Genomic DNA, 25,232 nt, shown 5'->3' with positions numbered 1-25,232 from the left:
AGAATCTCTTCATTCTTCCTAGGAAGTACAAACTAACTTCCTCGTAGTGATTATGCACCTACCAGGTAATAGGAAGAAGTCAGAAAGAAAGTGACATTAATTGAGCACCTGTTAGGCATTCCCATCTTACTCCAAACATCAGCCCCCAACTTTCAGTCTTAGGAGATAAGATCTCAGCCTTCCAGGTTTTTTCCTATCACTAACTTATTTCCTCCTCTTGCTGTTGTCTCAGCGATTTGGCATTTCTTTTTTTTTTTTTTTTTTAATTTTTTTTTTCAACGTTTATTTATTTTTGGGACAGAGAGAGACAGAGCATGAACGGGCGAGGGGCAGAGAGAGAGGGAGACACAGAATCGGAAACAGGCTCCAGGCTCCGAGCCATCAGCCCAGAGCCCGACGCGGGGCTCGAACTCACAGACCGCGAGATCGTGACCTGGCTGAAGTTGGACGCTTAACCGACTGTGCCACCCAGGCGCCCCACAGGCGCCCCATTTTAGATTGGGATATATGTACCCACTCGTTGAAGGCCTTCTCTATTTATGAAACAAAAGAAGGGCCTTAAGTCTAAGCAGTTTGTCTCAGAGACTCACTTCCTTAATCTCCTTAATCTCGTGAACGTTTCACTGCCAAGGTTTTCTCTTTAATGAGAGGAGTTAATACTTGTAAAGTATTTAGGACAGTGCCTAGCACAAAATAAATACCACATACGTGTTTGTTAAATAAAAACACAACCCCCTGGCCGAACGTATTGCGTCGTGTTGATGGATTTTCGTTTCTAGGCCTGATACATATTTTCCTAACTCCGGGGCCGAGTGCTGAATTTGTCACAGTGTAGTCACTGAATGGTCAGTGAGCAAAGGAACGAGGTCCTTTCACAGATATCTTAAGCTTAAAATTAGTACTATAAGCTTGTGGAGCTAAGAATTGTTTTTGTAATTTTCTTTTAATACATGAAGAAAATTAGACCTTAATTCTTCTCCAGAAAACTTGGGCTTCAAACCTTCTTTTTATTTATTTATTTATTCATTCATTCATTCATTCATTCATTCATTTTTAAGGTTTATTCAGAGAGAGAGAAACAGAGGGTGGCATGGGGAGGGGCAGAGAGAGAGGGAGACACAGAATCTGAAGCAGGCGCCAGGCTCTGAGTGGTCAGCACAGAACCCGACACAGGGCTCGAACTCATGGACCGTGCGGGGCTTCATACCTTTTAGACTTTAAAAGGTGAAGCCCCTTGCCCAAGACAGATTTCAGAGCTAGGATCTAAAGCCCAAATTCCTGAAGCTAAATCCCTTTCTCTCCCTCTGTCGCCGCCCCCGTAATTTACAGCTCCCTGTTGAAAAGAATGCAGAACTTCAAGGTAAAACTTTTGTCCGGAAGTAAACACTGCACATTTGATTGAAGTCATGCATTTCCTGTACTTTCCAGAATATTCCCCTGCGTGAAGATGAAGTTCAGGAGTGACCTCCCTGTGGTGTCTGTGGGAGGCTGTGGGCAGGTGTTCAGGCTGGGGTAGGGAGAGGTCTTCTATTTGTATGATAATGAGTGCAATGAACCCCTTCGAGGCTGCTCCCCCTACCCCTACTCCCCTACTGCCTACTGCCTCCTGCCTCAGCAGGTGGTTTCAGGATTCAACTCACTGAGTCTCTAGGACAGAGAGGGTTGGAGGCAGAGGCGGTCTCATCCAGGGGTGAGGCTGGAAATGGTGAGCAAAGGCTGGACTTGAATAGTCAGCGGAAGAGATCCGAGATGGCATTATCAATTTTACTCTGAGGTTGGTGTTTTAAGTTTGTTTATTTATTTATTTTTAAATGTTTATTTTTGAGAGAGAGAAAGCGTGAATGAGGGAGGGGCAGAGAGGAAGACAGAAGGAATCCCAAGCGGGCTCCGCGCTGTCAGCACAGAGCCCGACAATGGGGTTCCATCCCACAAACCTCAAGATCAGGACCGGAGCCAAAATCAAGAGTCGGACGCTTAACCAACTGAGCCACCCAGGTGCCCCCCACCCCCACCCCCACCCCGTGGTATTTTAATGAGTTTTAACCTTTGTGTTTAGATATCCACCATTTGGATAGCCTCCTTATGCCTTCTTTTCTTAATCTGTAGATTCGTGCCCTCCAGGATCTTATCCAGTCTCACGGCCTTAAATACTATCCACAAGCTTAAATTCCCAAATGTATATCTCCAGGACTACCCCCCCCCCCCGAATATCTGACTCATTTTTATGCAACTGCTTACTTACTCTGTGCCTCCTCTGGGAGTCTAACAAGTATCTGAAACCAAACTCCCGATTCCCCCTCACTGTGCACACTCTGACCCCAAACCTCCTCTCCCTGGCTTTCTTCTCTTGGTTAGTAGCTGTTCTCTCTTTTCAGAGGCTCATGCCAAACACCTGAGCGTGGTCCCGGACTCCTCTCTTTTTCTCATACCACAAATATACATTTAAATAAGGTGGTCACGGGACGCCTGGGTGGCTAAGTCGGTTAAGCATCTAACTTCGGCTCAGGTCAAGATCTTGCCCCGAGTCGGGCTCCGTGCTGACAGCTCGGAGCCTGGAGCCTGCTTCGGATTCTGTGTGTGTCTCTCTCTCTGCCCCTCCCCCGCTCATGCTCTGTCTCTCTCTCTGTCTCAAAATTAAAATAAACATTAAAAAAATGCTTAAAGAAGGGGGTTGGTTTATTGGGAGATCCAGTTGGTTTCATCTTCAAAGTACACTTTGAATCTGATCACTTCTTGTCTCTTCCACTGTTACCACCGTAGAGGCTGTGCATCTATTGCCTGGATCTTTACTAGAATAGCCTCTTGACTGGTTTTCCCATTTCCACTCTTGGCCTCCTACAGCCTATTCTCAAAATAAATCATATCATGATGCTATTCTGCTCAAGATCCTATAATAGCCCCCCACTTCCACAAAATGAAAGCCATCATCTTTACAATGGACCAGAGCCCCGCCCCCGCAGGATCTGGTCCCACTGCCTGACTTCGTCGTTGACAATTCCCCTGGCTTACTCCAATTACCTGACCTCTCTGCTGGTCCTCAAGTATGTCAAGGCACTCTTCTGCCTTAGGGTCTCTGCACTGGCTTTTTCCTCCACTTAGAACTCTCTTTCTCCTAGAAAGCTCCAAGGTTAGTTCCACATCTCAAGTATTGACTGTCCTGTCTCCTTCCAATAAGGTCTACTTTGACCACCTTATTCAATTTGCAGAGTTGAACCGTGAAGCCACCTGCTGACAGAGGAGGCTGTCGGGGAGTAGGGGCACGGCAGAGGGGAGTGGTCTTCAAGGAATCTAACCCTTCGAGGCTCCCCACCTAGCCCAATAGGAACACTTGCTTCCACCTCCCACATACAAGGTCCCTCCCAGACATCATCTTCATGCTTAGACTCCATATTTTCCGGAGATGAATTAGGGTCTAATTTTCCTCACGTATTAATTTCTGCAGAAGTAGAAATTAACTCATGGAATGCCCATAGCGATTTCCCTGTTTCCTACCCATCGCATAGCTGTGGTTCCTGTTTGTAGAAATGCAAATTAAATTTGTCCGAAGGACACTATGAATCTTAGTCCAATTCTCATTTGAACCTGTTGCAAAATCTTTCTGGTTCCATCATTTATTAGTGAGTGCAATAAAATCTTCGACATGGGCCTATTTCTATGTATATGAGGGTCATAATTTTCCCCTTGTTTTTAATATTTATTTTGGGGAGAGAGAGAGACAGAGTGTGAGCAGGGGTGGTGGGGGGGCAGAGAGAGGGAGACACAGAGCTGGAAGCGGGCTCCAGCCCGACGCAGAGTTCGAACTCACGAACTGCGAGATCATGACCTGAGCCAAAGGCCAGACGCTTAACCAACTGAGCCACCCAGGTGCCCTTTACCCTTTTCTTTTCTAAGTTGTCTTTTAAAACTGCAGGAGAGGGGAAAAGAATATCTTTTCCCCTTTCTCTTCCTAGGATCTCCAGCTGGGGCACTATAAATTGGACTGACGAAAGATTTTTGTTGGTTTGTTGTCTCTCTTTAAAAAGTGTAAAGTTTTTTTACTGAGATGCAATTGACACATACCCTTATATTTCAGATGTACAACCCTTATATTTTCAGGGACAGATTAACAGGAAACTGACAAGTTTGTAACTTCTGTGTACCATTTATGTAGCATGCAGTGAATACCCACAGATGAGTAACCTCAAGTGGTGGCTAGAATTCGGCTGTCTGCCTAACTTAGTGGGGGAAAGGGAAGAGGAGGGAGGGCAGTTAGGGAAAAGCAAATGACTTCTGAGGAAAAGAAATGGGCCCTCAGAAGAACAGATGGGAGATCTGCTAGTCTGTGACCTTGTCTGTCCGGGTGGGGGGTGTGGTGCCAGATTTCTGGTCTCCTCGAAGAGATTAGAGTTGCTCTCAGGAGGGGATTGAGGACAAATTCTTTTGAGAGGCTCTGCTTTTAGGTCTGATAAGGAACTTCAGGAACCCAAACGCCTTCAGCATTTGAAATGAATTCTTAGGCACGTGCAAAGTGGCGTATTTTGGCACGTCCTGGTCCTCAACACGTTCATAAAACAATTTTCTCTGAATTGGTATCCTCTCTAGCACAGTGCCAAGCACAGAGTCTGTTTTCAGGGACTGTGTATTCACGAAAGGACTGCCGAGTTGCAAAACAGCCTAGCCAAAGACCGTTCAGGGCAACAGACACATAAAACCCGAATGCCCTCAACGCTCTCCTGGACGACACCCAGCCTTACAGGAAGGGGATCCAGCAACCTATGAGACCAAAGTCTTTCACGATTTCTCCTCACATAAAAATGCCGCAAAACAAGACAAAACACAAAAAAACGCTATGGGTGAGAGCAAAGAGAAGAGACCATTAATCTGAGTGTCATGAACAGGGAATGTGTCACGCGAAGTTAACGTTGATTTTGGATTTAAGAGAATGATTGGGAATTCTTTATGTGGAGAGATGGAGAAAAGGGAGTTTCTGTGTGGGAAAATGCAGTGGGCAAAGGCATGGAGTACAAAGAAAGCATAACCCGTATTAACGGAAGGGAGATGATGTTACCTGATAGTATGCAGGTAGGGGAGGTGGCCAATAGGAGCTGAGGTTGGGAAGGTAAAGCAGAGGTCACTGTGAGGACTCTAGACTGAATCTGGTCATCATTCAGAGGTGGCCGGGAGCCACTGAAGGCTTTTGAGCTGGAAAAGAGCCCCTGTGAGTTTTACATTGGTATTAACTTGGCATCCAATTCACAATGTTACAGGCTGCAGAGGGCAGAAATACAGACGCAGCCACGCAGCTGGAAATATGAAACTGGGGCCCCAAACTGTGTTGGCACAGAGAGATGAGAATGATCACAACAGTAGTGCTGGTTGAAACGAGTGGGTGGAATTGAATACTAAACATGTCTTAAGTCTATTTATTTTTTATTTTTATTTTAGAGAGAGAGAGAGACAGCGCGTGCGAGTGGGGGGGGGAGGTGTAGAGGAGAGAGAGAGAGAGAGAGAGAGAGAGAGAGAGAGAGAGAGAGAGAGAATCCTAAGCACATTCCACGCTCAGCGTGGAGCGCAACACAGGGCTCCATCCCATGACCCTGGGATCATGACCTGAGCTGAAATCAAGAGTCGGACACTCAACCAACCGAACCACCCAGGCACCCCGAAAATGTCTTAAGTTTAGTATCGGCTGCAGGGTCTACCTTTACTTTTCTCTTACTTTCTTCTCCCCAATGTGTCGCCCACAAGAGTGTGAGGTCCTCAGGGTAGGCTCTGGTGTCTTATTCCTGCTTGTTGTCCGGCACCCGGCCCTGTACCCTGCCATGCGAACGCAATACATGTTTGCTGATGAAAAAGAGTACGCAGAGAAAGGAGAAAACTCGTTTCTCAGAAAGATGGCGAAGGTAACACGGATGCCACTGAAGGGTTTTGACATAATGGAGAGAGAACGGATGGACGTTTTCTTGGATGGCTTCAAATCTTTTCAGGAAAGCATTTGATGCATTGTAGAGCATCCTGTGATGGAGGACGGGGTTCAGGGCTTGAGCGGAGCGAAACAATTTGAACAGCTGCAGCCAGAAATATGCCTGGGAGACTCCCCTAGGCCTGCAAGCCTGTTTTTAGTGCCTTCTGTGTATCTGGAATGCTCCCTGCAGCCCGCTTCGCCCTGCCTCTGTTATCTCTTATTTCATCTACTTATCTTTCAAAGCCTAACTCGAATGCTTCCAACTTTTCTGGGACATTCTCTCTGATACTATTTCAAGTTAATTAATCCTTTTTCTATGTTTATACTTCTCTCCTTGTTAATCCCATTAGATTTTAAATCACTTGAACACAGGAAGAGGGTTTTAGTCATCTGAATAGCCTCCCCCGGACCTGATGGGAAGCAGTCATTCCAAAAAAATGTTTGCTGGCATTTAAAATCAAATGAATTTAAGAATATGATTGATGAGTGGTAGGAAGGGCAAAGCTGAAGTTATATAGCTTGAAGTCTTGGTGGACTGGATCAGTATGGTTTTTGTGACTCACAGGGGTGAGACAAAGGAGGAACAGAACCCAGGAAGGATTCGAGAACTATGGGCTGTGATGCAGGCAGATGAAACTTCACAAAAACTCTTTTTTTTTTTTTTTGCTAGGGAGATCTAAACTTTGGTTTCCCTGCCTTGAAAAACAAAGGCATGATGGCTCACATGTATTTTATGGAAGGAAGGGATGTCATTTTTTTTCCACCCGACTTCCCTTTACTAATTGTCAGTGACACCCCCCACAAAGGAAAGCCAAACAATGAAGTCCTCAGTATTAGACTTGAATTTTAAGCATGGACTCCTACTCTTTAACTCCTCCAAACCCTTTGGCTGGCCTCTAAACTTTTGATTTTTTTTTTTAACGTTTATTTATTTTTGAGAGAGAGAGTGACCAGGGGTAGGACAGAGAGGAGCGGGGGGGGGGGGGGGGACAGAGGATCCCAAGCAGGCTCCATGCTGACAGCAGAGAGCCCAATGTGGGACTCGAACTCACAAACCGTGAGATCATGACCTGAGCCGAAATCAAGAGTTGTACACTTAACCGACGGAGCCAACCAGGAACCCCTGGACTCTAAACTTTTCTAAGAACAAAACAGATTGATTTGATAGTGTCGCTTTTCCTCCTTCATTTCCAAACTTTCTAGAAAAGCAGTTAATGAGCAGTGAAATGAGTGGAGATGGCCACAGGAAGTGGCTGAGAGATAACTGGTATACCGGGACAACGAACTGAATGGCCTTAGACGGTGATGTTCAAATCCGAGTTCTGCTACTTGTCTGTGAAATGGAGATCATGAATACACTGTCCCCTTCTTACCCACGTGGGATGTGTTCCAAAACCCCCACTGGATGCCTGAAATCATGAATAACGCCAAATTCTATCTGCACTGTGTTTCTTCCTATACATACATACCTGTGATAACATTTAATTGATAAGTAAGGCAGAGTAAGAAATTAACAATCATTAATAAAATAACTAATAATAAAATGACCCTAAAGCTATATGACCATAGTTTTTCTCTCCCCCTCTCAAAATCTTATTGTACCATAGTCACCTTTCTTCTTGTGATGATGTGAGATGATAGAGTGCCTCTGTGATGAGACAGACAAGGAGAACGACACAGGCGTTGTGATACAGTGTTAGGCTACTGTTGACCTTCTGACAACATGTCAGAAGGACAATCATCTGCTTCCAGACCTTGGGTAACTGACACCATGGAAAGTGAAACCACAGATAAGGCAGGAGGAGGGCTACTTAACTTGCAAAAATCATGTGAGAAATAAGCTAGATGTAAAAGCACCCAGAACAAGGAGTGTTGTGTATTTTTTTAAAAAATGTTTTAATGTTTGTTTATTTTTGAGAGAGAGAGACACAGCACAAGTGAGGGAGGGGCAGAGAGAGCGAGAGAGAGTGTGTGTGTGTGTGTGTGTGTGTGTGTGTGTGTGTGTGTGAGAGGAGCAGAGAGAGAGACACGCAGAATCCGGAGCAGGCTCCAGGCTCTGAGCTGTCAGCACAGAGCCCAACACGGGGCTCAAACCCACGAACCGCGAGATCATGACCTGAGCCGAGGTCAGACCTTAACTGACTGAGCCATCCAGCTGCCCTGAGTGTTGTGTATTTTGAACAGCTCACACACAGTTCGTAGGAAATGCAAAAGTTAGAAAGTCTCCTTCCCATGCCATTCTGCCAGTTCTCCTCACAGCCAGCTCTTGATGCATTTATTGTGCGTCAGCTTCCTTCCTTGCCTTAGCTGTGTGGTCATGATTACACAAGTAACTCAAGTTTAAAATTCCTTACCTATGGAATGAAATGGTTCTGGGGCACCTGGGTGGCTCAGTCGCTTGAGCAGCCAGCTTCGGCTCAGGTCATATCTCACAGTTCATGAGTTCGAGCCCCGCGTCGGCCTCTGTGCTGACGGCTCAGAGCCTGGAGCCTGCTTCCGATTCTGGGTCTCCCTCTCTCGCTGCCCCTCCCCCACTCCTGCTCTGTCTCCCTCCCTCTGTCTCAGAAAGAAAGAAAGAAACCTTAAAAAAAAAATAAATGAAATGAAATGGTTCTGAGAATTTAGTGAAACAGTTGCTACTCTGTAATTAAAACATGCACAAATATGAAGTGTTGCTATTTTGGGAAGGAGGAGAAAGGCCTAGAGAAACATACTGTGCTTTTAACTTCATTTAGAACAGAGGTCTTTTGGACCCTTAGAATCAGCCCCAGTCTTGGCTGCATTGTTCCATTAGGAGTGTTCTCATCCCTCATCTTGACATCAGCAAGAGAGGAAGGCTGAGGGCCACATTGCTTGACCCTGCCTTGGTCTGTCCCACAGGTGATCACTTACTCCAGTCATCATGTCTACAGTAACTTGACTGAGGAACAGAAGGGCCGAGTGGCCTTTGCTTCCAATTTCCTGGCAGGAGATGCTTCCCTACAGATTGAGCCTCTGAAGCCCAGTGATGAGGGCCGGTACACCTGCAAGGTGAAGAATTCAGGGCGCTATGTGTGGAGCCACGTCACCTTAAAAGTCTTAGGTAAGACAGCACCAAGGTAAACGCCTGTATCTTAGTAATAAGGTTTCTGTGAGGAATAGCCAAATGCATCATGGGGGTGTGAAACTTTTCAAATCCCTGCATTATGCATGCAGAGATCAGCTAGTCCAGTTTCCGGAAAGAAGTGTGTATGTTCTATAGTTTATGTTCTATATTTTAGACGTAATAAAAGGAGAAAGAAGAATCACAATTTTCCATGGTAGTGCGTTACAAAATTTAAATCTCCTTTGACGTTTAAGTGGTGTTCTTGTATTTAACTTAAATCTCACAGGTACGATTCAACTCCCTTTCTGGTTTCTGACAGTGAGAGCTGCTGAGTTCCATTTAATTGCTTCCGAATTAACAGACTTCTGCCCCTGTTTCAGTATTAGTAAAATCACACTCAACTTTCCTAAAATTTTTTTATTAAAAAAAAAAAATTTTAATGTTTATTTGAGAGAGAGACAGACAGACAGACCACGAGCAGGGGAGGAGCAGAGAGAGAGGGAGACACAGAATCCAAAACAGGCTCCAGGCTCTGAGCTGTCAGCACAGAGCCCGACGCGGAGCTCGAAGTCAAAAATCGTGAGATCATGACCTGAGCTGAAGCCAGACGCTCAACTGACTGAGCCACCCAAACACCCCTAAAATTTCTAATTAAAGAACAGTGTCCTCTTTGAGAAGTGATGAGGAGGTTTCTGAGGGAGCCTCTGCAAATTACAACAGCACCACTGGAAGCAGCCAGAGTTTTGTGTCTGTGTGTGTGTGTGTGTGTGCGTGCGCGCGTGCGCACACACGCACACACAGGGGATGGAGGGGGCGTGTATTTCTGGGGGTGGTGTAAAGCATAGTTAGGTAGCAAAAGGCTACTGAATCCCCACCCAAAAGTTGACCAGATGATGGCCAGCTAGAGAAACAACTCAACAGGACACAGTTCTTCCATGGAGTCTGGTGTGTGGCCATCTTTGAAGCTTCTTTCTTTTTGCCAGTGAGACCATCAAAGCCCAAGTGTGAGTTGGAAGGAGAGCTGACGGAAGGAAGTGACCTGACTCTGCAGTGTGAGTCAGCCTCTGGCACAAAGCCCATCGTGTATGACTGGCAGCGGGTTCGGGAGAAGGAGGGAGAGGATGAGCATCTCCCTCCCAGGTCCAGGATTGGTAAGTCACCTTCCCATCAGTCTGCTGAGACCACAGAATGGTACTCTAGCCATGAATCCTAAATCCGGTTTGTCAGCAACTCACCATGTGACCTTGAGTGCACGGCCAAATCTCCCTGAGCTCCTACTTTTCATCCGTCAACCGGGACAGGAAAAGAGAAAAATCCATCCTTTCCCTCCTCAAATGGCACCTAAAAGTGGCAGAAGAAATGAGGAAGAAATATACTGCGTAGCCATTGTATCTAAACGATCGTGTTTGGTGTCCCTTACACGTTCACAGTCTTTTGTAACTCTTGGCGGACGCACACGTTAAAAGAATGTTTGCCTTTTCCGTCTTCCAAGAAATCTACCATCTCCTCCTCACCAAATTGTGTTAGAGAATCTTAGGTCAATGATGCACTAAAGCAAACAATACAGAGGCCCTGTCACTCAGGGGATTACAGTCGTTCCTTCTGCTTATGTAGACTACAATAACCCTGGACGCGTTCTGCTGCAGAATCTCACCATGTCCTCCTCTGGGCTCTACCAGTGCACAGCAGGCAACGAGGCCGGGAAGGAAAGCTGTGTGGTGCGAGTGACTGTACAGCGTAAGTATCCAAACGGTTTATTCCTGTGGTCGCGTCGTGGTTTGGCGTACAGCACCTTTCATTGCAAGTAAGAGTAAGGTCAAGGCCAAAATCTTTCTTTCCGGGAGGACGTGGTGACCGTGAAAATAAATTCGGTAGTTGCAGTGACCATTCAACTGGTGTGGCTAACTGTATTTACAAACGTGTGAATCTGTCAGCTCCCTAAAGAAATGTGTTATGTCCAGGAGGGGACCAGAGGGAGATTTCCTTTATAAATGTAGATTTCCCTTATAAAAGGGGAACTTATACTTTGTTTTTAGAACTTCTCCTGTGTCTGCTGTTGCTCAAAAATAATCAGATTAAGGGGGCATCTGGCTGGCTCAGTTAGTAGAGCATAGGACTTGACTCTTGATCTCAGGGTTGTGAGTTCAAGCACCACGCTGGGTGTGGAGCCTACTTTAAAAAAATCAGCTTAGGGGCACCTGGGTGGCTCAGTCGGTTAAGTGTCCGACTTTGGCTCAGGTCATGGTCTTGTGGTTGGTGAGTTTGAGCCCCGCGACAGGCTCTGTGCTGAGCCTGGAGCCTGCTTCGGATTCTGTGTCTCCCTCTGCCTCTGCCCCTCCCCCACTTGTACTCTCTCTCTCTCCCTCTCTCTCTCTCAAAAATAAACATTAAGAAAAAAAATTAGGTTAAAACAGTCCTAATGGTAAAGAGGCATATTTTGGGGTGGCATATTCTGCCACCTTTCAATACCAAGAAGGACAGTCATACATCAAGGGTAAATGGGAAACTCCAAAAGATAGAAAGATCTGGAAATACCCATCCTGTCCAGGACTTATGGGTTTGTTTGTTGTTTGTTTGTTTAAGTAAACTCTACCCCCTATATGGGGCTCAAACTCACGACCCCAAGATCAAGAGTCCTCAAATCAAGAGTAAGCCAGCTAGGTGCCCCCAGGGCTTATGTTTTTAAGTTCATGCGTTCCCTAGCTTATGTTTGGTACTTCTGCTTTTGTTTCTGAGAAAATAGATGTACAAAGCATCGGCATGATTGCAGGAGCGGTGACAGGCATGGTGGCTGGAGCCCTGCTGACATTCCTCCTGGTATGGCTGCTAATCCGAAGGAAAGACAAAGAGAGATATGAGGAAGAAGAGAGACCTAATGAAATTCGGTAACCCTCCCTCCAAAATCCCTTGTCCTAGGCTTCCTTTCCAGCTCCGTAGTGACCAGGGAACATAAATGTCCCATTTGCTCTTAACTGTGAATCTGTTAAAAGGATTATTCTGGTAGGCAAGGAGTTCCAGCCTAGGGACAGAAAGTCTGGTTTCCCTTACCTTTGTCGTGAAACTGTCTATCCTCAACTGGTAATTAAAAGATCAACTTTACATTACTTCTGATTCGTGTCCACTTATGAAGGGCCTACAATAAGGAATGGGCATAACCGATGGGCCGTGAAAGGGTTTGCGTAGACAAACCCCAGATCAATCTCAATGGTAAGCGTGTACTCTCCCAGAGTAAGAGTTGACTTCAGGGCTAACAAAACATCCATTTGCCTAAGTCAACCGCTAAGTCTCAGCGACTGGGGAAGTCCCTCTTCCCCTAAATGGCTGCCTTCCAGTGGTACAATGTGAAGTTTACGGCTTGAGGAATTTACTGGGAAGCCTCAGAAGGAAGCAACCGTAGTGGAAGGTGTGTCATAGTCTTGCCGGTGTTAAAGTTTACCTTTGCTGGTTTTTTTCCTCCTCAGAGAAGATGCGGAAGCCCCGAAAGCCCGCCTGGTGAAACCTAGCTCCTCTTCCTCAGGCTCTCGAAGCTCACGCTCTGGTTCTTCCTCCACTCGCTCCACAGCAAATAGTGCCTCACGCAGCCAGCGGACGCTGTCGACGGAAGCAGCACCCCAGCCGGGGCTGGCCACCCATGCATACAGCCTGGTGGGGCCAGCGGGAAGAGGTTCTGAACCAAAGAAAGTCCACCATGCTACCCTGACCAAAGCAGAACCACACCCGGCATGATCCCCAGCCAGAGCAGAGCCTTGCAAACCGTCTGAATTAGAGTGGACTTGACTCCCGTGCTTTCCTAGGAGTCAGGATCTTAGGACTCTTCTAGTCATTGAAGCTCAGTCACCAGCCACACAACCCCCTGGAACCAGATGACCGGTCATTTAAGTAGCGGTGAGCATTGCGTGGAATGGATCGAAATGAGCGCTTTCTTTCTAGGACACCGAACAAGAAAAAGGATGTAAACTGTTCATCTCCAAAAAGGCATCTCGTGGTGCCTTGAGACCAGAGTGGGGAAAAGCGGGGGTCCAACTCCGTGTGTTTGTTGGCCAGGACCTGTGGTGGGAAAAGTTGGGGAAAGGGGAACTGAACACACTTAAAACTTCTCACCGGAAATGTTTTGTATCAATACTTTGATTCACCATAGTCAAGGGGAAATGAGGTGGTGTTCATAAATTTTCTATGCATTTCTGCAAATCTACTGGATTATTGTGATTATTCAGAGTCAAGGGGAACCCACAGCCTTATATTACACCTAGCGGCACCAGGTACTGGGCATATCACTTCTGAGAAATTTCAAAGAAGGAAGTAACATTTCTTCTGACCTGACTTCACTTACCATAAGGTTTGGATGTTAATTTCACAAGGCACCGAACTAGCGGGCGGTGCCAGTTTTCCCACTCTATCCACTACTAATCTCCCTACTTCTAGTGAACAGTAAGAGAACTAAGAGAGGAATCCAAAACGTGTGACCAGGGACTGCAAAAAACTTTCCACCTTAATCATGCTCAGAGGGTCACTGACAGATATCTATACTGGAACAATTGTGGACTTTCCCTCAAATCTGATGTCTCTAAGGACTTTCCTGCTGGATATCTCTGGAGCAAGAAAACATTCACTATGTGTCATTTGACAATGTTCTCAGAAAAAGAGCTCTTTCAGAGATGCTGAAAGATCATCTGACATATCCTTGCATTGTCTTCTGAGAACATATGAAATCAGAATTTCAAGACTGACTGTGACTAGAAAGGGAGCTTAGGTCGGTTTTCTCTTCATATTCCGGAACATGTCAAGGAGCGGTATAAAGAAGTTTACTATTATACCAAACTTGGAGCTTCCTCCATTTCTTTTCATTTTAGGACAAGGACGTGAACCTGGGACTTTTGATAATTCTAAGCCTTAAATTATCAAAAAGATCAAGGATTACCGTTTCATAATGGCATTGCAAGTACATCATTACCATTCTCTCCTGAGAGGGTGACACAGAATTTCGGTAATTTCCCAGCCTAGCCTCTGAGGAAGTCCAGGTGTGGGCTGGAAGGAAAGGGAATTATATTTAAGGAAGAGCTGGTGAGGATAACTAGTGGGTGGCAGGACAGGGCTGGATTAGTGACTGCTAACATTTGAACTATTACCCTCCTGGAAACAACAGAAATGATTCACCAGGATAACCATCAGAAGGGTTGATCCATGGGGGAAAAAAAAAGGTGTGTGAAAAATGAAAAGGAAGCGGCAGCCTCCAATACAAGAACTTGCCTTTTTAATCCTTTTGACTGCTCTGTTAATCAAAACGGACCAACTATTCTGTTAGTCTGATCATGTGGCAAGAATGGGAGACCTGAAACCGCCCTGCAAGGACCCCAGTGCAGATGTCACCAGATCACCGTTGGTATTGCAAAATATTTATTATTAAAAGGGCAGCAGGTTGCAGGGAAGAAAAAAATCATGCGGAATTTGGAGATGACAGCATGGTTTCTAAAATGGGAATCAGATGCTTAAAGAGAAATGGTGGATCTGAGATTTTTGCCCCATTTCTCTGTTTTTTCACGTCTGTGTTTCTCACAATAGAGCCCTCGGATATTGCAAATGCATTTCCTTCTAAGGTTCTTTAAGAAACTGGGGTTGATCCCTGGGTGAAAATTGTAATCTGAGTGTTATCTTCCTCTTAAAAAAAAGGTGGGAAATAGGAGACATTGAGGAAGTAATGTAAAGAATGTCTATTAATTTAAGAAGGCTGGCATATTTGGAATGCTTCTTATACTAACACTGCCTCATTGTAAGATATTAACTCCCTTCCTTACTCTACTTTTTTATTCTTCTGGTAGTGTGATAACATATCACTTCTGCTATGTGATTCTGAGAATTCTTATTTCTACAGTACCTGAGCCAAACAAGTACACTACGGAGGCTGTGGCTGTACCATCACAAGCAATTTGTTCTTATCATTATTTCTACCTTTGAACCTAAGGTTTCCTGCCTATGCCTCTGAAAGCAGGAATCGGTCCCCTTTGCATGATATGGAGATTTAGATTATTTAAGCCTGTTAGTTATTAAAAGACAAATACCAGTTGGATATCCAGATTATTTTGGAAATCTATTCATAGTGGAAATCTACAAAAAAAAAAAATCACAGATAACTACCTAAAATCTGAGAAATTCTAAGCAATTGAAAATTCTGAGATAAGATGTTCAAGTCTTAGCAATGATAGTGCACTTCTCTTGGAGTCTGGCTTTTGGGTTCAGACATGGCAAATTCTGGGCTTAAGATACAGTTTTGAGACACTACAGGTTTCAAGCCATATTTCCATTAACACTGCAAGTCAAATACATTTGATCCTTTAATGGGAAACAAACAAAATGGTAAAATAACTAAAAGGTAGAAGGAAAAAATGTTTGTGGAAGAAGATAACGATGGAATGGTGTGAATGTTTAGAGAATAACCATTTCAATAAAACATATAAACCAAACTGAAATTTGGAAAATAATGAAGTTGATGCCCTTGCTGTTACACTGTGTAAAAATATTTTCCGAATGGCTCATGCAAAAAGATGGAGAATTTTGCTTCATTTCTGGTGTTAAACTGTTCATATTTTAACTTCTAAGTTGCCTTGTAATTGAGACTGTATTTGATCACAAAAACCAAATATTTATTACAGATGCATCTGTATCAGCAATTAAAAAATAAATAAGTAAAGGTGATACTGTAGAAGGTGAAGCTCGTATAACCTGCACTGGAAATTTGTTCATTAGCTTGCTGACAAGAGAGGAATGGAAGAACTCAGCCTACATAAGATCTATTATTTATTGATTTCAGTCCCAAATCTACCAAGTACTATTTTCTCACAAGGCAAGATGCTAAGCAGTACTGGAGATACCAAGTTATGGCAGAGTTCCTGCTCTAAAAGACTTTACCAAAATAAATAGTATTTCTTAAGCAAATATTTTATGCCAAGGTCAAGTGCCAACAGAACTCCACACTTGGGGGTTCAAATAAATCTCAAAAGAAGTAAATACAAGAGATTCAAATGAATCTGAAACAAAGTTCACAGAATTAGAGGAGGTGATACACACAGAGCACTTAGAACATGTGACAGGCTCAGATATGTTAAGGGCTCCATTCCCCAGTCAGAAACCCAAGCCCTCAGACTTCTTCACTGCAGTTCCTATGCCCCCAAACTTTAATTTTCCATCCTGAATGTGTTTGAAACCTTGTGCATTTAAAGAGGTGGAGACAGGACAGTCATCTTATTGACCTTTAAATCCACAAACTCTGAATCATTCTATGTAATAAGAGCATAGTTCAAGTCCTACAATGTACTTTTGAATGACTGGAAACTGGTTATCTACTCTACTTTAATCACTGCTGTTAGGTGGTTTGGCCCTTGTTCCATTTTCCAATGGTTCAGTAGTTAAAATGTGGGTAGTTCAGAGGTTAGTTAAAAACTGTGATATGTAGGGCATAGTTCAGAGACTGTCCTTGATAGGTTGAGTGGGAGAAGACTGTAGATACCAAAGAAAATTGAAAGGAGCCTCCCACAGCACACATCTTCCACTTTCTGGAGTTGAAGTTATAGGTGTTTCTAGAAAGAAAATTACACTGTAGTGTAACTGAAAAACAGACCAGGGGCACCTGGGTGGCTCAGTCCATTAAGCCTCCGACTTCGTCTCAGCTCACCATCCTGCGGTTTGTGAGTTCGAGCCCCTCCTCAGGCTCTGTGCTGACAGCTCAGAGCCTGGAGCCTGTTTCCGATTCTGTGTCTCCCTCTCTCTCTGCCCCTCCCCACTCACGCTCCGTCTCTGAATAATAAATAAACACTAAAAAAATAAAAAAAAACAAAAACACAGACCAAAGATTATGGAATCCAAAGAGCTAAGTTCCATTTGAGCTCAGCTAGCTGTTAATCCTTCCACAAGTAACATCTCTGAACCTCATTTTTCTCCTCATACCGGATGTATATCTCAGAAAACTGTTTTGATGATTGAATGATATAACAAATGAAAGCACTTTATATGCTGCGAAAACACCATATAAAGTTAATATTTGGGGAGGTGGGAAGAAATTAAGTATATACCTCCACATACTCAAGCCAACATTGCCCCGGAAAAAGCAAATGTGAAAAGAAAATGTCTCCTTCGTATGTTTGAATCCGTCTGTAGGCTTTACTGGCTTTGACAAGGACAAGGTGTCCTCACTCTTGTGACACCCTTTCTGGAGGCACTGTCTGGAAGGTCTCTCTAATTCCGGCCACACCACTGTGTTAGATAGTGTTAAAAAAATCTTTTCATCTATCTGCCCCTTTATCTATCAAATAAGAGTATCAGCTGCCCTGCCTGTTTGAAAGAACACACTGGAAAACATTTCCAGGTACTGAGAAAGGCTCTTAGAATGACAAGGCCTAAATACCTGCCACCATGCACCACAATTTAATTCTAAGTAGTACTGTTTCGTGGACTCGATTAGTAATGTTTTCAAGATGCCTCTGAACGATCTGTCGCTTAGTTTTTTATAAGTCAAGGCAGGAAAGACATTACATCATGTTACTGAAAATAAAAGCAGCTCCGAGAGTCTAAATCAAGGACACGGGGCTACCGGAACCCAGGTTCCTAATGCCTGATTCTCCTCCACGGAAAAATCTGGCTAAGCTTTTCTTTTTCACAAATAACTGCGAGGGACTTGGGCAAATGCAGAGGCAGAGCCGAGACGCCAAACCTGTTCTTGGCGGGAGGTGGGGAGTGGCGGAGTTGTCTGGGGTCAGGTTAGCGGCTTTGGCCACTTATTTTGTCGAGGGTCCAGGCACAGCATCCGGCCTTAAAGGCTCTGAAAAGCCGGAGCCCCTCCAACCTCGGCCTCGAGGGCTGCCGGCCTCCAGGTGCCACGGTGACTGAGGGTTCTGGAGGCTTGGCCTGGCTAACCTGTCTCTTCCTACACCCAAGTGGGGCCAGGCGGCTCCCTCCAGTCACAGATCTGTGTGTCCCTGGGCAAGACACCCTAGTAGCGCTCAGGGGTGGGAACATTCCTCCCGGTTCCTAGAAGGCCGACTTAGCTCAAAGGCACCCTAGACACGAAACATAGGAACGTGGAATCCGGGAGGGCCTAAATGAGCCTCTACAACGCCGAAGTGGGGGGTGGGGAAAACAGAACGAGGACGGAGGGGGGGGGAGGGGCGCAACAACCTTCGCGGCCATTTTGTCCTCGCTCCACTTCCGTCTTCGCTCCCGGGCTGCCGGGTCCGGACCCCTCCCTTCAGGCCCTGCGCCCGTCTTCCTCCGGTTGCACGTCGATCCAGACTGCGGCTAGTGCTGCTGTCATTGGCTGGTTCCAAAATTGCCCGCCCCTCTTCCTCCACCTCCTTCCGTCCGCTCCCGCCCGCGCTGACGGGGAGCGCATGCGCAGAAGCGGATGCACCCCCCCCCCCCCTTCCCCGGCCCGGCCCCCCGCGCCTGGGGTGACTGAGGACTCCCGCGCGCGGGCTCTCACGGCTCCACCCTCCCTTTCCCCGGGGCCGTTCGGAGAGCGGGGGCGAGAATGAAAGTTCCAGAACGCTGCGGTGAGTGCGTCATCGCGAGGTGGGGTGGGATGGGGGCGGGAGTGGGCGAGGCCCGAGGGTAGAGCCGGCTTAGTCATTGGGGCTCACAGAGATGGCCGCGTGCCCATTGGTCGAGGAAGTCATGATGGGCAGCCGGCAGGGGTGGGCCCCTTCTGGAAGGTTCTGAGGCAGGGTATAAGAGACAGGGTGGCGGGCGGAAACCGGCCTCATTCAACGCGGCGTTAGCTCTCCGGGTAGCTGTTTCTTTGGCAAGCGGGGCCGGGCCCATATTGAAGGTAAGGCCTGTCTTCTGAGCTTTTGGGAGTTTCTAAGAAACGTGCAACCTACCACCGGGCTGGTCGGGATTGCAGGGGCCCAGAGGCTTCTGATCATTTTCTTGTAGGTGGGGGGCCCCCCAGGCCCCTGCCCGCCTGGGGCGCGCTCCTTACGGGGAGGCGGCGGACCCGGCCTTGCGGGCAAGCGGGACGTGGGCTGCAGGCCGTGATGGTCGCCGCGGGGTCAGGGCGGTGCCCGCGGGGAGGGCTGGGCGTGGGCCGCATCCGTTTGCGGGGCACGGGAAGTCCAGCCGGCCCCCTGGAGCGGACCCTGCCCTAGGCTCTCAAAAAGAGGAAGCCGCTTTTGGCACGGGCCCAACGTGGGGGGAGGGGGCTTCTGAGCACGCCACGCAGGCCGTATTGTGTTGGCTCCGGAGCATGGGGTGGGGGGGTGGGGTTGGAGAAGGTTGCGCTGAGTCGAGGCCACGTGCTCCTGTCGCAGACCCTCCGGGCAGGTGCTTGATTCAGGGCCGGGCTCGCCCGCGGTTGGCACGGTAACACCCCGATTGCAGCATTTTTCGCTCTGGCCCTCCCGCGTGGTTTCCTCCGACAAGGGCAGTGTTTCTGGGGGGAGGTGCTGAGTGTAATCTTCTTACCAAAGTGTCCATACCTGATAGCTTTAGGGGCAGGAAGCGTTTCCAAGTGCTGGTGTTTTTTTGTTTTTGTTTTTTTTCCAAACCCTGGGCCTTTTTTTCTTCCAGCAACTATGTCTAAGGGACCTGCAGTTGGCATTGATCTTGGCACCACCTACTCCTGTGTGGGTGTTTTCCAGCACGGGAAAGTGGAAATAATTGCCAACGATCAGGGAAACCGAACCACTCCAAGTTATGTCGCCTTTACTGACACCGAACGATTGATCGGTGATGCTGCAAAGAATCAAGTTGCAATGAACCCCACCAACACAGTTTTTGGTAAGCTGTTAATTTTGAGCAACATGCCTTGAGTTTTAAGTGGTGTAGACTGAATGAGAAAGTTCAAAGTTTATCAATGTAAGGTAGCCATGCAAGTTTTGAAAATAGGAAAAGCTTTTTTAAGAATTTACCTGGTAATTTTGTACTCTTAAATGCTAAAAATAGGGTATCAGATGAGGAAATCTGAGCAATTCTGCCAGAGAACTTGAGTCCATTTGACTAATCTGGAGTTCGGTTGCTAGGTCTCTGATCTTCACATTTCAGTAATGGTGTACTAGGGTTCTTACTTGGTAGATGCAATGTAACACTTGACCTGATAAACTTTTACAGATGCCAAACGCCTGATTGGACGTAGATTCGACGACGCTGTTGTCCAATCTGATATGAAGCATTGGCCCTTCATGGTGGTGAATGATGCTGGCAGGCCCAAGGTCCAAGTAGAATACAAGGGAGAGACCAAAAGTTTCTATCCAGAGGAGGTATCTTCTATGGTTTTGACAAAGATGAAGGAAATCGCAGAGGCTTACCTTGGGAAGGTGAGTAGCCTGCTAATCCTAGAGACCACGTGGCTGGAAGTTGAGCATTATGCACTAGATTCCCTGATGAATTCATGCATGGGGTTTTGATTGAAGGATACACATTAGTAATCTGACTGCCTTATCTTTAGAAAGCATGTGATTGCTATCTTCGGTACACACAGAAGTAGACGGAGATGGGAGTATTGCCAGATGTATGAACTGATCTCTAACACGGTTTTGTTTTTTCTATATCTCTAGACTGTTACTAATGCTGTAGTCACAGTACCTGCCTATTTTAACGATTCTCAGCGTCAGGCTACCAAAGATGCTGGAACTATTGCTGGTCTTAATGTACTGCGAATCATCAATGAGCCAACAGCTGCTGCTATCGCTTATGGCTTAGACAAAAAGGTACGTATTCTTTGTGGAGCTGGGATTCATTTAACGACTGACTTGAGCCATTGGAGATTTGGATGAGTAATCACCTTGTATTCTAATTGCAGGTTGGAGCCGAGAGGAATGTGCTGATCTTTGACTTGGGAGGTGGCACTTTTGATGTGTCAATCCTCACTATTGAAGACGGGATCTTTGAGGTCAAATCTACTGCTGGAGACACCCACTTAGGTGGAGAAGACTTTGACAACCGAATGGTAAACCATTTTATTGCGGAGTTCAAGCGCAAACACAAGAAGGACATCAGCGAGAACAAGAGAGCAGTCCGTCGCCTCCGTACCGCTTGCGAGCGCGCCAAGCGTACGCTTTCTTCCAGCACCCAGGCCAGTATTGAGATTGATTCTCTGTATGAAGGAATCGACTTCTATACCTCTATTACTCGTGCCCGGTTTGAAGAATTAAACGCTGACCTGTTCCGTGGCACGCTGGACCCTGTAGAGAAAGCCCTTCGGGATGCCAAGCTAGACAAGTCTCAGATCCACGATATTGTCTTGGTGGGTGGCTCTACGCGTATCCCCAAGATTCAGAAACTTCTACAAGACTTTTTCAACGGGAAGGAACTGAATAAGAGCATCAATCCTGATGAGGCTGTCGCTTATGGTGCAGGTAATAATCCCACTATTCGAATTAAATGGTTCTAACAGGTGGTCTTGAAAGCCCCACGCTGACTCGCTATGATGAGTGATTCTTAAACATTCGTAGTTTCCACCAAAAGCTTAAGCTGATGATGGTCTAACTTCCTTGGATGTCTGAGCGATAGACGTTTGCTAGGTAACGAGGTTGTTTTTATTTTATTTTATTTTTAACTAAATGTTTTTGTTTTAGCTGTGCAGGCAGCCATCCTTTCTGGAGACAAATCCGAAAATGTTCAAGATTTGCTGCTGTTGGATGTCACTCCCCTTTCTCTCGGCATTGAAACCGCCGGTGGAGTCATGACTGTTCTCATCAAGCGCAATACTACCATTCCTACCAAACAGACCCAAACCTTCACTACCTACTCTGACAACCAGCCTGGTGTGCTCATTCAGGTATGTTTTACTGTATTGGTAGCGATTCAGTTATGCTTCAGGTCCTATGAGATTTTGGGAAGACTTGTCCTGCTATGATGATCGATTCCAAAACCATTCGTAGTTTCCACCAGAAGCCTTGTGTTGGCCAATTCCTTCCTTGGATGTCTGAGCGAGGTCTTTCCTGGTTGACCTGAACGTCTGTAAACTGGTATGCTGTGATGCTTGCAACTCCTTAGTAATTCTCATTTCCTACCAAGGTTTATGAAGGTGAGCGTGCCATGACCAAGGATAACAACCTACTGGGCAAGTTTGAACTCACAGGCATACCTCCTGCCCCCCGTGGCGTTCCTCAGATTGAGGTCACCTTTGATATTGATGCTAATGGCATTCTCAATGTCTCTGCTGTGGATAAGAGCACAGGAAAAGAGAATAAGATCACCATCACAAACGACAAAGGTAGGCCCAACTTTGGCACTTTTTCCTTTGTCTTAAAAGATCTGGTCTGGGGTCATAGGGACCATAGATGTTATAAAATCTGTCTAAGGGCATTGAACCCAAGGGCTCGCTTCTAATGGGCTTTGGAGCATTAACGGTTAAGGTTGGCAGGATAACTGAAGGTTCAATGTCAAAAGTCCCGTCTAAAAGACAGTTAACTTCCACAGGTCGCTTGAGCAAGGAAGACATTGAGCGCATGGTCCAGGAAGCTGAGAAGTACAAAGCTGAAGATGAGAAGCAGCGAGACAAGGTGTCCTCCAAGAATTCCCTTGAATCTTATGCGTTCAACATGAAAGCAACTGTTGAAGATGAAAAGCTTCAGGGTAAAATCAACGATGAGGACAAACAGAAGATTCTGGACAAGTGTAATGAGATCATCAACTGGCTGGATAAGAACCAGGTTTGTAATTTCTAATAAATTGAGAGTGGAGAGGGTATGGGGTTTCAGCAAGGTTAGATGGGATTTTACAATACAAATCGGTCACAATGATGAATGGTCCATACATTCGCGGTTTCCACCAGAACTTCAGATGTTGGCAACTTAGATTCCTTCCTTGGATGTCTGAGTGACCCAAGAGTTCGTTGGTAATTAAGACTCCTATGTGGTGGTAGGTTTTTGCATTTTAGGAACATCAGGTTGACTTGGTGTAGGAAGTTTCCTCCTTTGAGGAACCTGTAGTAAAGAATCTTGTTTTTTCTTCTTCAGACTGCAGAAAAAGAAGAATTCGAACATCAGCAGAAAGAGCTGGAGAAGGTCTGCAATCCCATCATTACGAAGCTGTACCAGAGTGCAGGAGGCATGCCTGGAGGAATGCCTGGAGGCTTCCCTGGTGGTGGAGCTCCCCCCTCTGGTGGTGCCTCCTCTGGGCCCACCATTGAAGAGGTTGATTAAGCCAACCTGAGAATAGGTCTAGCATTGTTCCACACAAAACATTTGAAGGACCCAAATTTGTAGCAAATTCCATGGCAGTGAAGTTGAGCTGCTATAGTTAATAAACTGGGCATTCTTGATACTTGAATATGGAATATGTGCACAAGGAAAGTAAATACAACATTGCACTTTATAAGCACTGTATTGTTAAGTGGAAAATGCAATGTCTTAAATAAAACTGTATTTAAAATTGGCACCATATATGATTGTCTTGAGTCTATACAAGGGCAGCAGGCATCTTTGGTTTGGGGCTGGATGGATATTTATTTTGGCTAACTGCAAATCACAAAATAGTATTTGGGTAGTTATCTTTCAAAAGAGGCCTCGGGTTAATGAATTCATGTTAATGTTGTATTTGGGGTTTGAGATGAATAGTAAAGTGAACTTTGAATTTGCAGGTTTTTCAGTGTTGGGAGAACTGTTGATGGGAAGGAAGTATTAAAACTATCAGAAGGGGTTTTTGTGCTTGGATGGTCAGTTTGAACAGTGAAATAGCCAGTCCATGGAAGTAGCATTAAGCATGTGAAACTGACCCACGTGTGGAACTGTAAAGCCCTGCGCCAGCACGTTTGATAACAGTTCTGTTCCTTTTTCTCAACTTGGCCGGGTGGGAACTTGAAGGGGGTGGCAATGGAGCTTGAGGAAGGTAGGGTTTATTTACCCATAGAATCAAACCATGAGCATCTAGTTCTGACTTTAATATCTAAACACCGATTAACCTTCAGGGACTTAGCTGAACAAACATTGCTACATTTCCACTTAACTGGATTGCCTTTATGTGATCCTGGTTTTGGAGCAAAGCTGTACATTCGTGGCCTTGGTTCTTGAGGAATGTTAGCCAAGGTGTTGGGCTACACAAAAAGTGCTGCCACGAAATTTCAGTCCCAAAATGTCCTTGTGTGCAATGTATAGCTCTGTCCCGAGAACCCTCAAGTAAGGAAACAGGTAAAGGGATTGTTACCCACGGTGCCTGGTGACATACCTGCCATCTGGTGGTCAGTTTAGGAGAAACCCTTCTGTGTGTTGGCGAGGTCTTAATGCTCCCAGTGGAACAGTCCAACTTCAAGATCTGCTTGGAATCTTTTCCTGCCTTTATAGAATTGTTGGTTCCTGGGTGACCCCTGGTACAACAGTTAATGTAGGATTTCAGTGGTAGTTGCAGAATGATCTTTGTTTAGTTCAGTGAGTATAGTGAAGATGTTTAGAAGTCCTCAGTTTTTCTCTAAGCGAGGTTATTTCTACATGGACTTCACTACATAGTGATTTATGGCCATGCCCATGTAGTGCTTGGAGTCTACAGGAGACTTGGGGTACCATATAAGATTTATATTTATTTTCCCTTAGCTTATCCAAAATTTGAAAGCAATGCATGATCCTTGGGAAAGGCCCAGGGTGGAGTATTTATATAATTTGGTTTCTTAATCTGACTTGTTTTAGTCCCTTTTTGTTACTGCATTGTTTGAACTGGAACAAAACTCTGACTTGAGATCGCAGAAAGGAACAGTAGTATAATCAGAACAAACAGATTGAAAAGTGGTGGCAGTCCCTTTATGCAAATGGGAGAAGCCATACCTGTGCTAGGGCAAATAATGGGGCTTTGTCAAGAAGGTGGAAATTAACTCTGCTAGAATCAAAACTAATCCGCATAAGGTGGTGTTTACAGTTGACACAGATTGAGTTGCATTGATTTCAAATTGCACGCTAGGAGAGCAGATCGAAATATTCAAATAATGATCGGCTTTATTCCGAAACCTGTATTTTTTGCTCCTTCATTACCATGGTGAATTCTGAAACTCTGGCTCCTTTCAACAGAGAGCATCTGGGATTCATACTGGAAAGAATATTTTCTTAAAGGAGTTTCATAATCTTGGTCCTCAAAACACATGCAATTGTGTACTTAGTAACTTGGTCCCAATATTCATCTGAGCATTTTTTGAAAAAATTCTTTTTATTTTTGACAGCATGAGCGGGGGAGGGGCAGAGAGAGGGTGACAGAATCTGAAGCCGACTCCAGGCTCCAAGCTCCGAGCTG

General features: G+C 45.6%; 2 protein-coding genes and 2 non-coding genes across 4 annotated transcripts in view; all 4 read left to right on the top strand.

Moving 5' to 3' along the window:
- CLMP (CXADR like membrane protein) overlaps window positions 1–15,719 on the top strand; it is a 101,259-nt gene extending 85,540 nt beyond the window's left edge. The window contains 6 exon segments of the mRNA XM_023239212.2: window positions 8,825–9,026; window positions 10,013–10,180; window positions 10,644–10,766; window positions 11,773–11,914; window positions 12,491–12,735; window positions 12,738–15,719. Of these exon segments, the coding sequence (XP_023094980.2) occupies window positions 8,825–9,026; window positions 10,013–10,180; window positions 10,644–10,766; window positions 11,773–11,914; window positions 12,491–12,735; window positions 12,738–12,790 (933 nt within the window). The 3' untranslated portion in view covers window positions 12,791–15,719.
- Window positions 15,720–18,701: 2,982 nt separating this feature from the next.
- Window positions 18,702–23,396, top strand: HSPA8 (heat shock protein family A (Hsp70) member 8). Its single transcript, XM_003992478.4, has 9 exons — window positions 18,702–18,843; window positions 19,584–19,793; window positions 20,124–20,329; window positions 20,570–20,722; window positions 20,815–21,370; window positions 21,590–21,792; window positions 22,032–22,230; window positions 22,437–22,669; window positions 22,976–23,396. The coding sequence occupies exons 2-9, from the start codon at window positions 19,589–19,591 to the stop codon at window positions 23,159–23,161; spliced, it is 1,941 nt and encodes a 646-aa protein (XP_003992527.1). The 5' UTR covers window positions 18,702–18,843; window positions 19,584–19,588; the 3' UTR covers window positions 23,162–23,396.
- On the top strand, window positions 21,434–21,521 carry LOC111556887. The gene has a single exon (XR_002736594.1). It is a non-coding gene; the product is annotated as a small nucleolar RNA SNORD14 (small nucleolar RNA).
- On the top strand, window positions 21,862–21,947 carry LOC111556888. The gene has a single exon (XR_002736595.1). It is a non-coding gene; the product is annotated as a small nucleolar RNA SNORD14 (small nucleolar RNA).
- Window positions 23,397–25,232: the final 1,836 nt, after the last annotated feature.

This window comes from Felis catus, chromosome D1 (assembly GCF_018350175.1).
Source record: "Felis catus isolate Fca126 chromosome D1, F.catus_Fca126_mat1.0, whole genome shotgun sequence".
NCBI classification, from domain to species: Eukaryota; Metazoa; Chordata; class Mammalia; order Carnivora; family Felidae; genus Felis; species Felis catus.
This window is presented reverse-complemented; position numbering and strand designations above follow the sequence as displayed.

Coding starts and splice junctions, on each gene's coding strand:
- HSPA8 (XM_003992478.4), top strand. CDS start 19,589: ATGTCTAAGGGACCTGCAGTTGGCATTGATCTTGGCACCACCTACTCC. Junction 19,794..20,123: donor CCCCACCAACACAGTTTTTG/GTAAGCTGTTAA, acceptor AAACTTTTACAG/ATGCCAAACGCCTGATTGGA. Junction 21,371..21,589: donor GGCTGTCGCTTATGGTGCAG/GTAATAATCCCA, acceptor TTTTTGTTTTAG/CTGTGCAGGCAGCCATCCTT.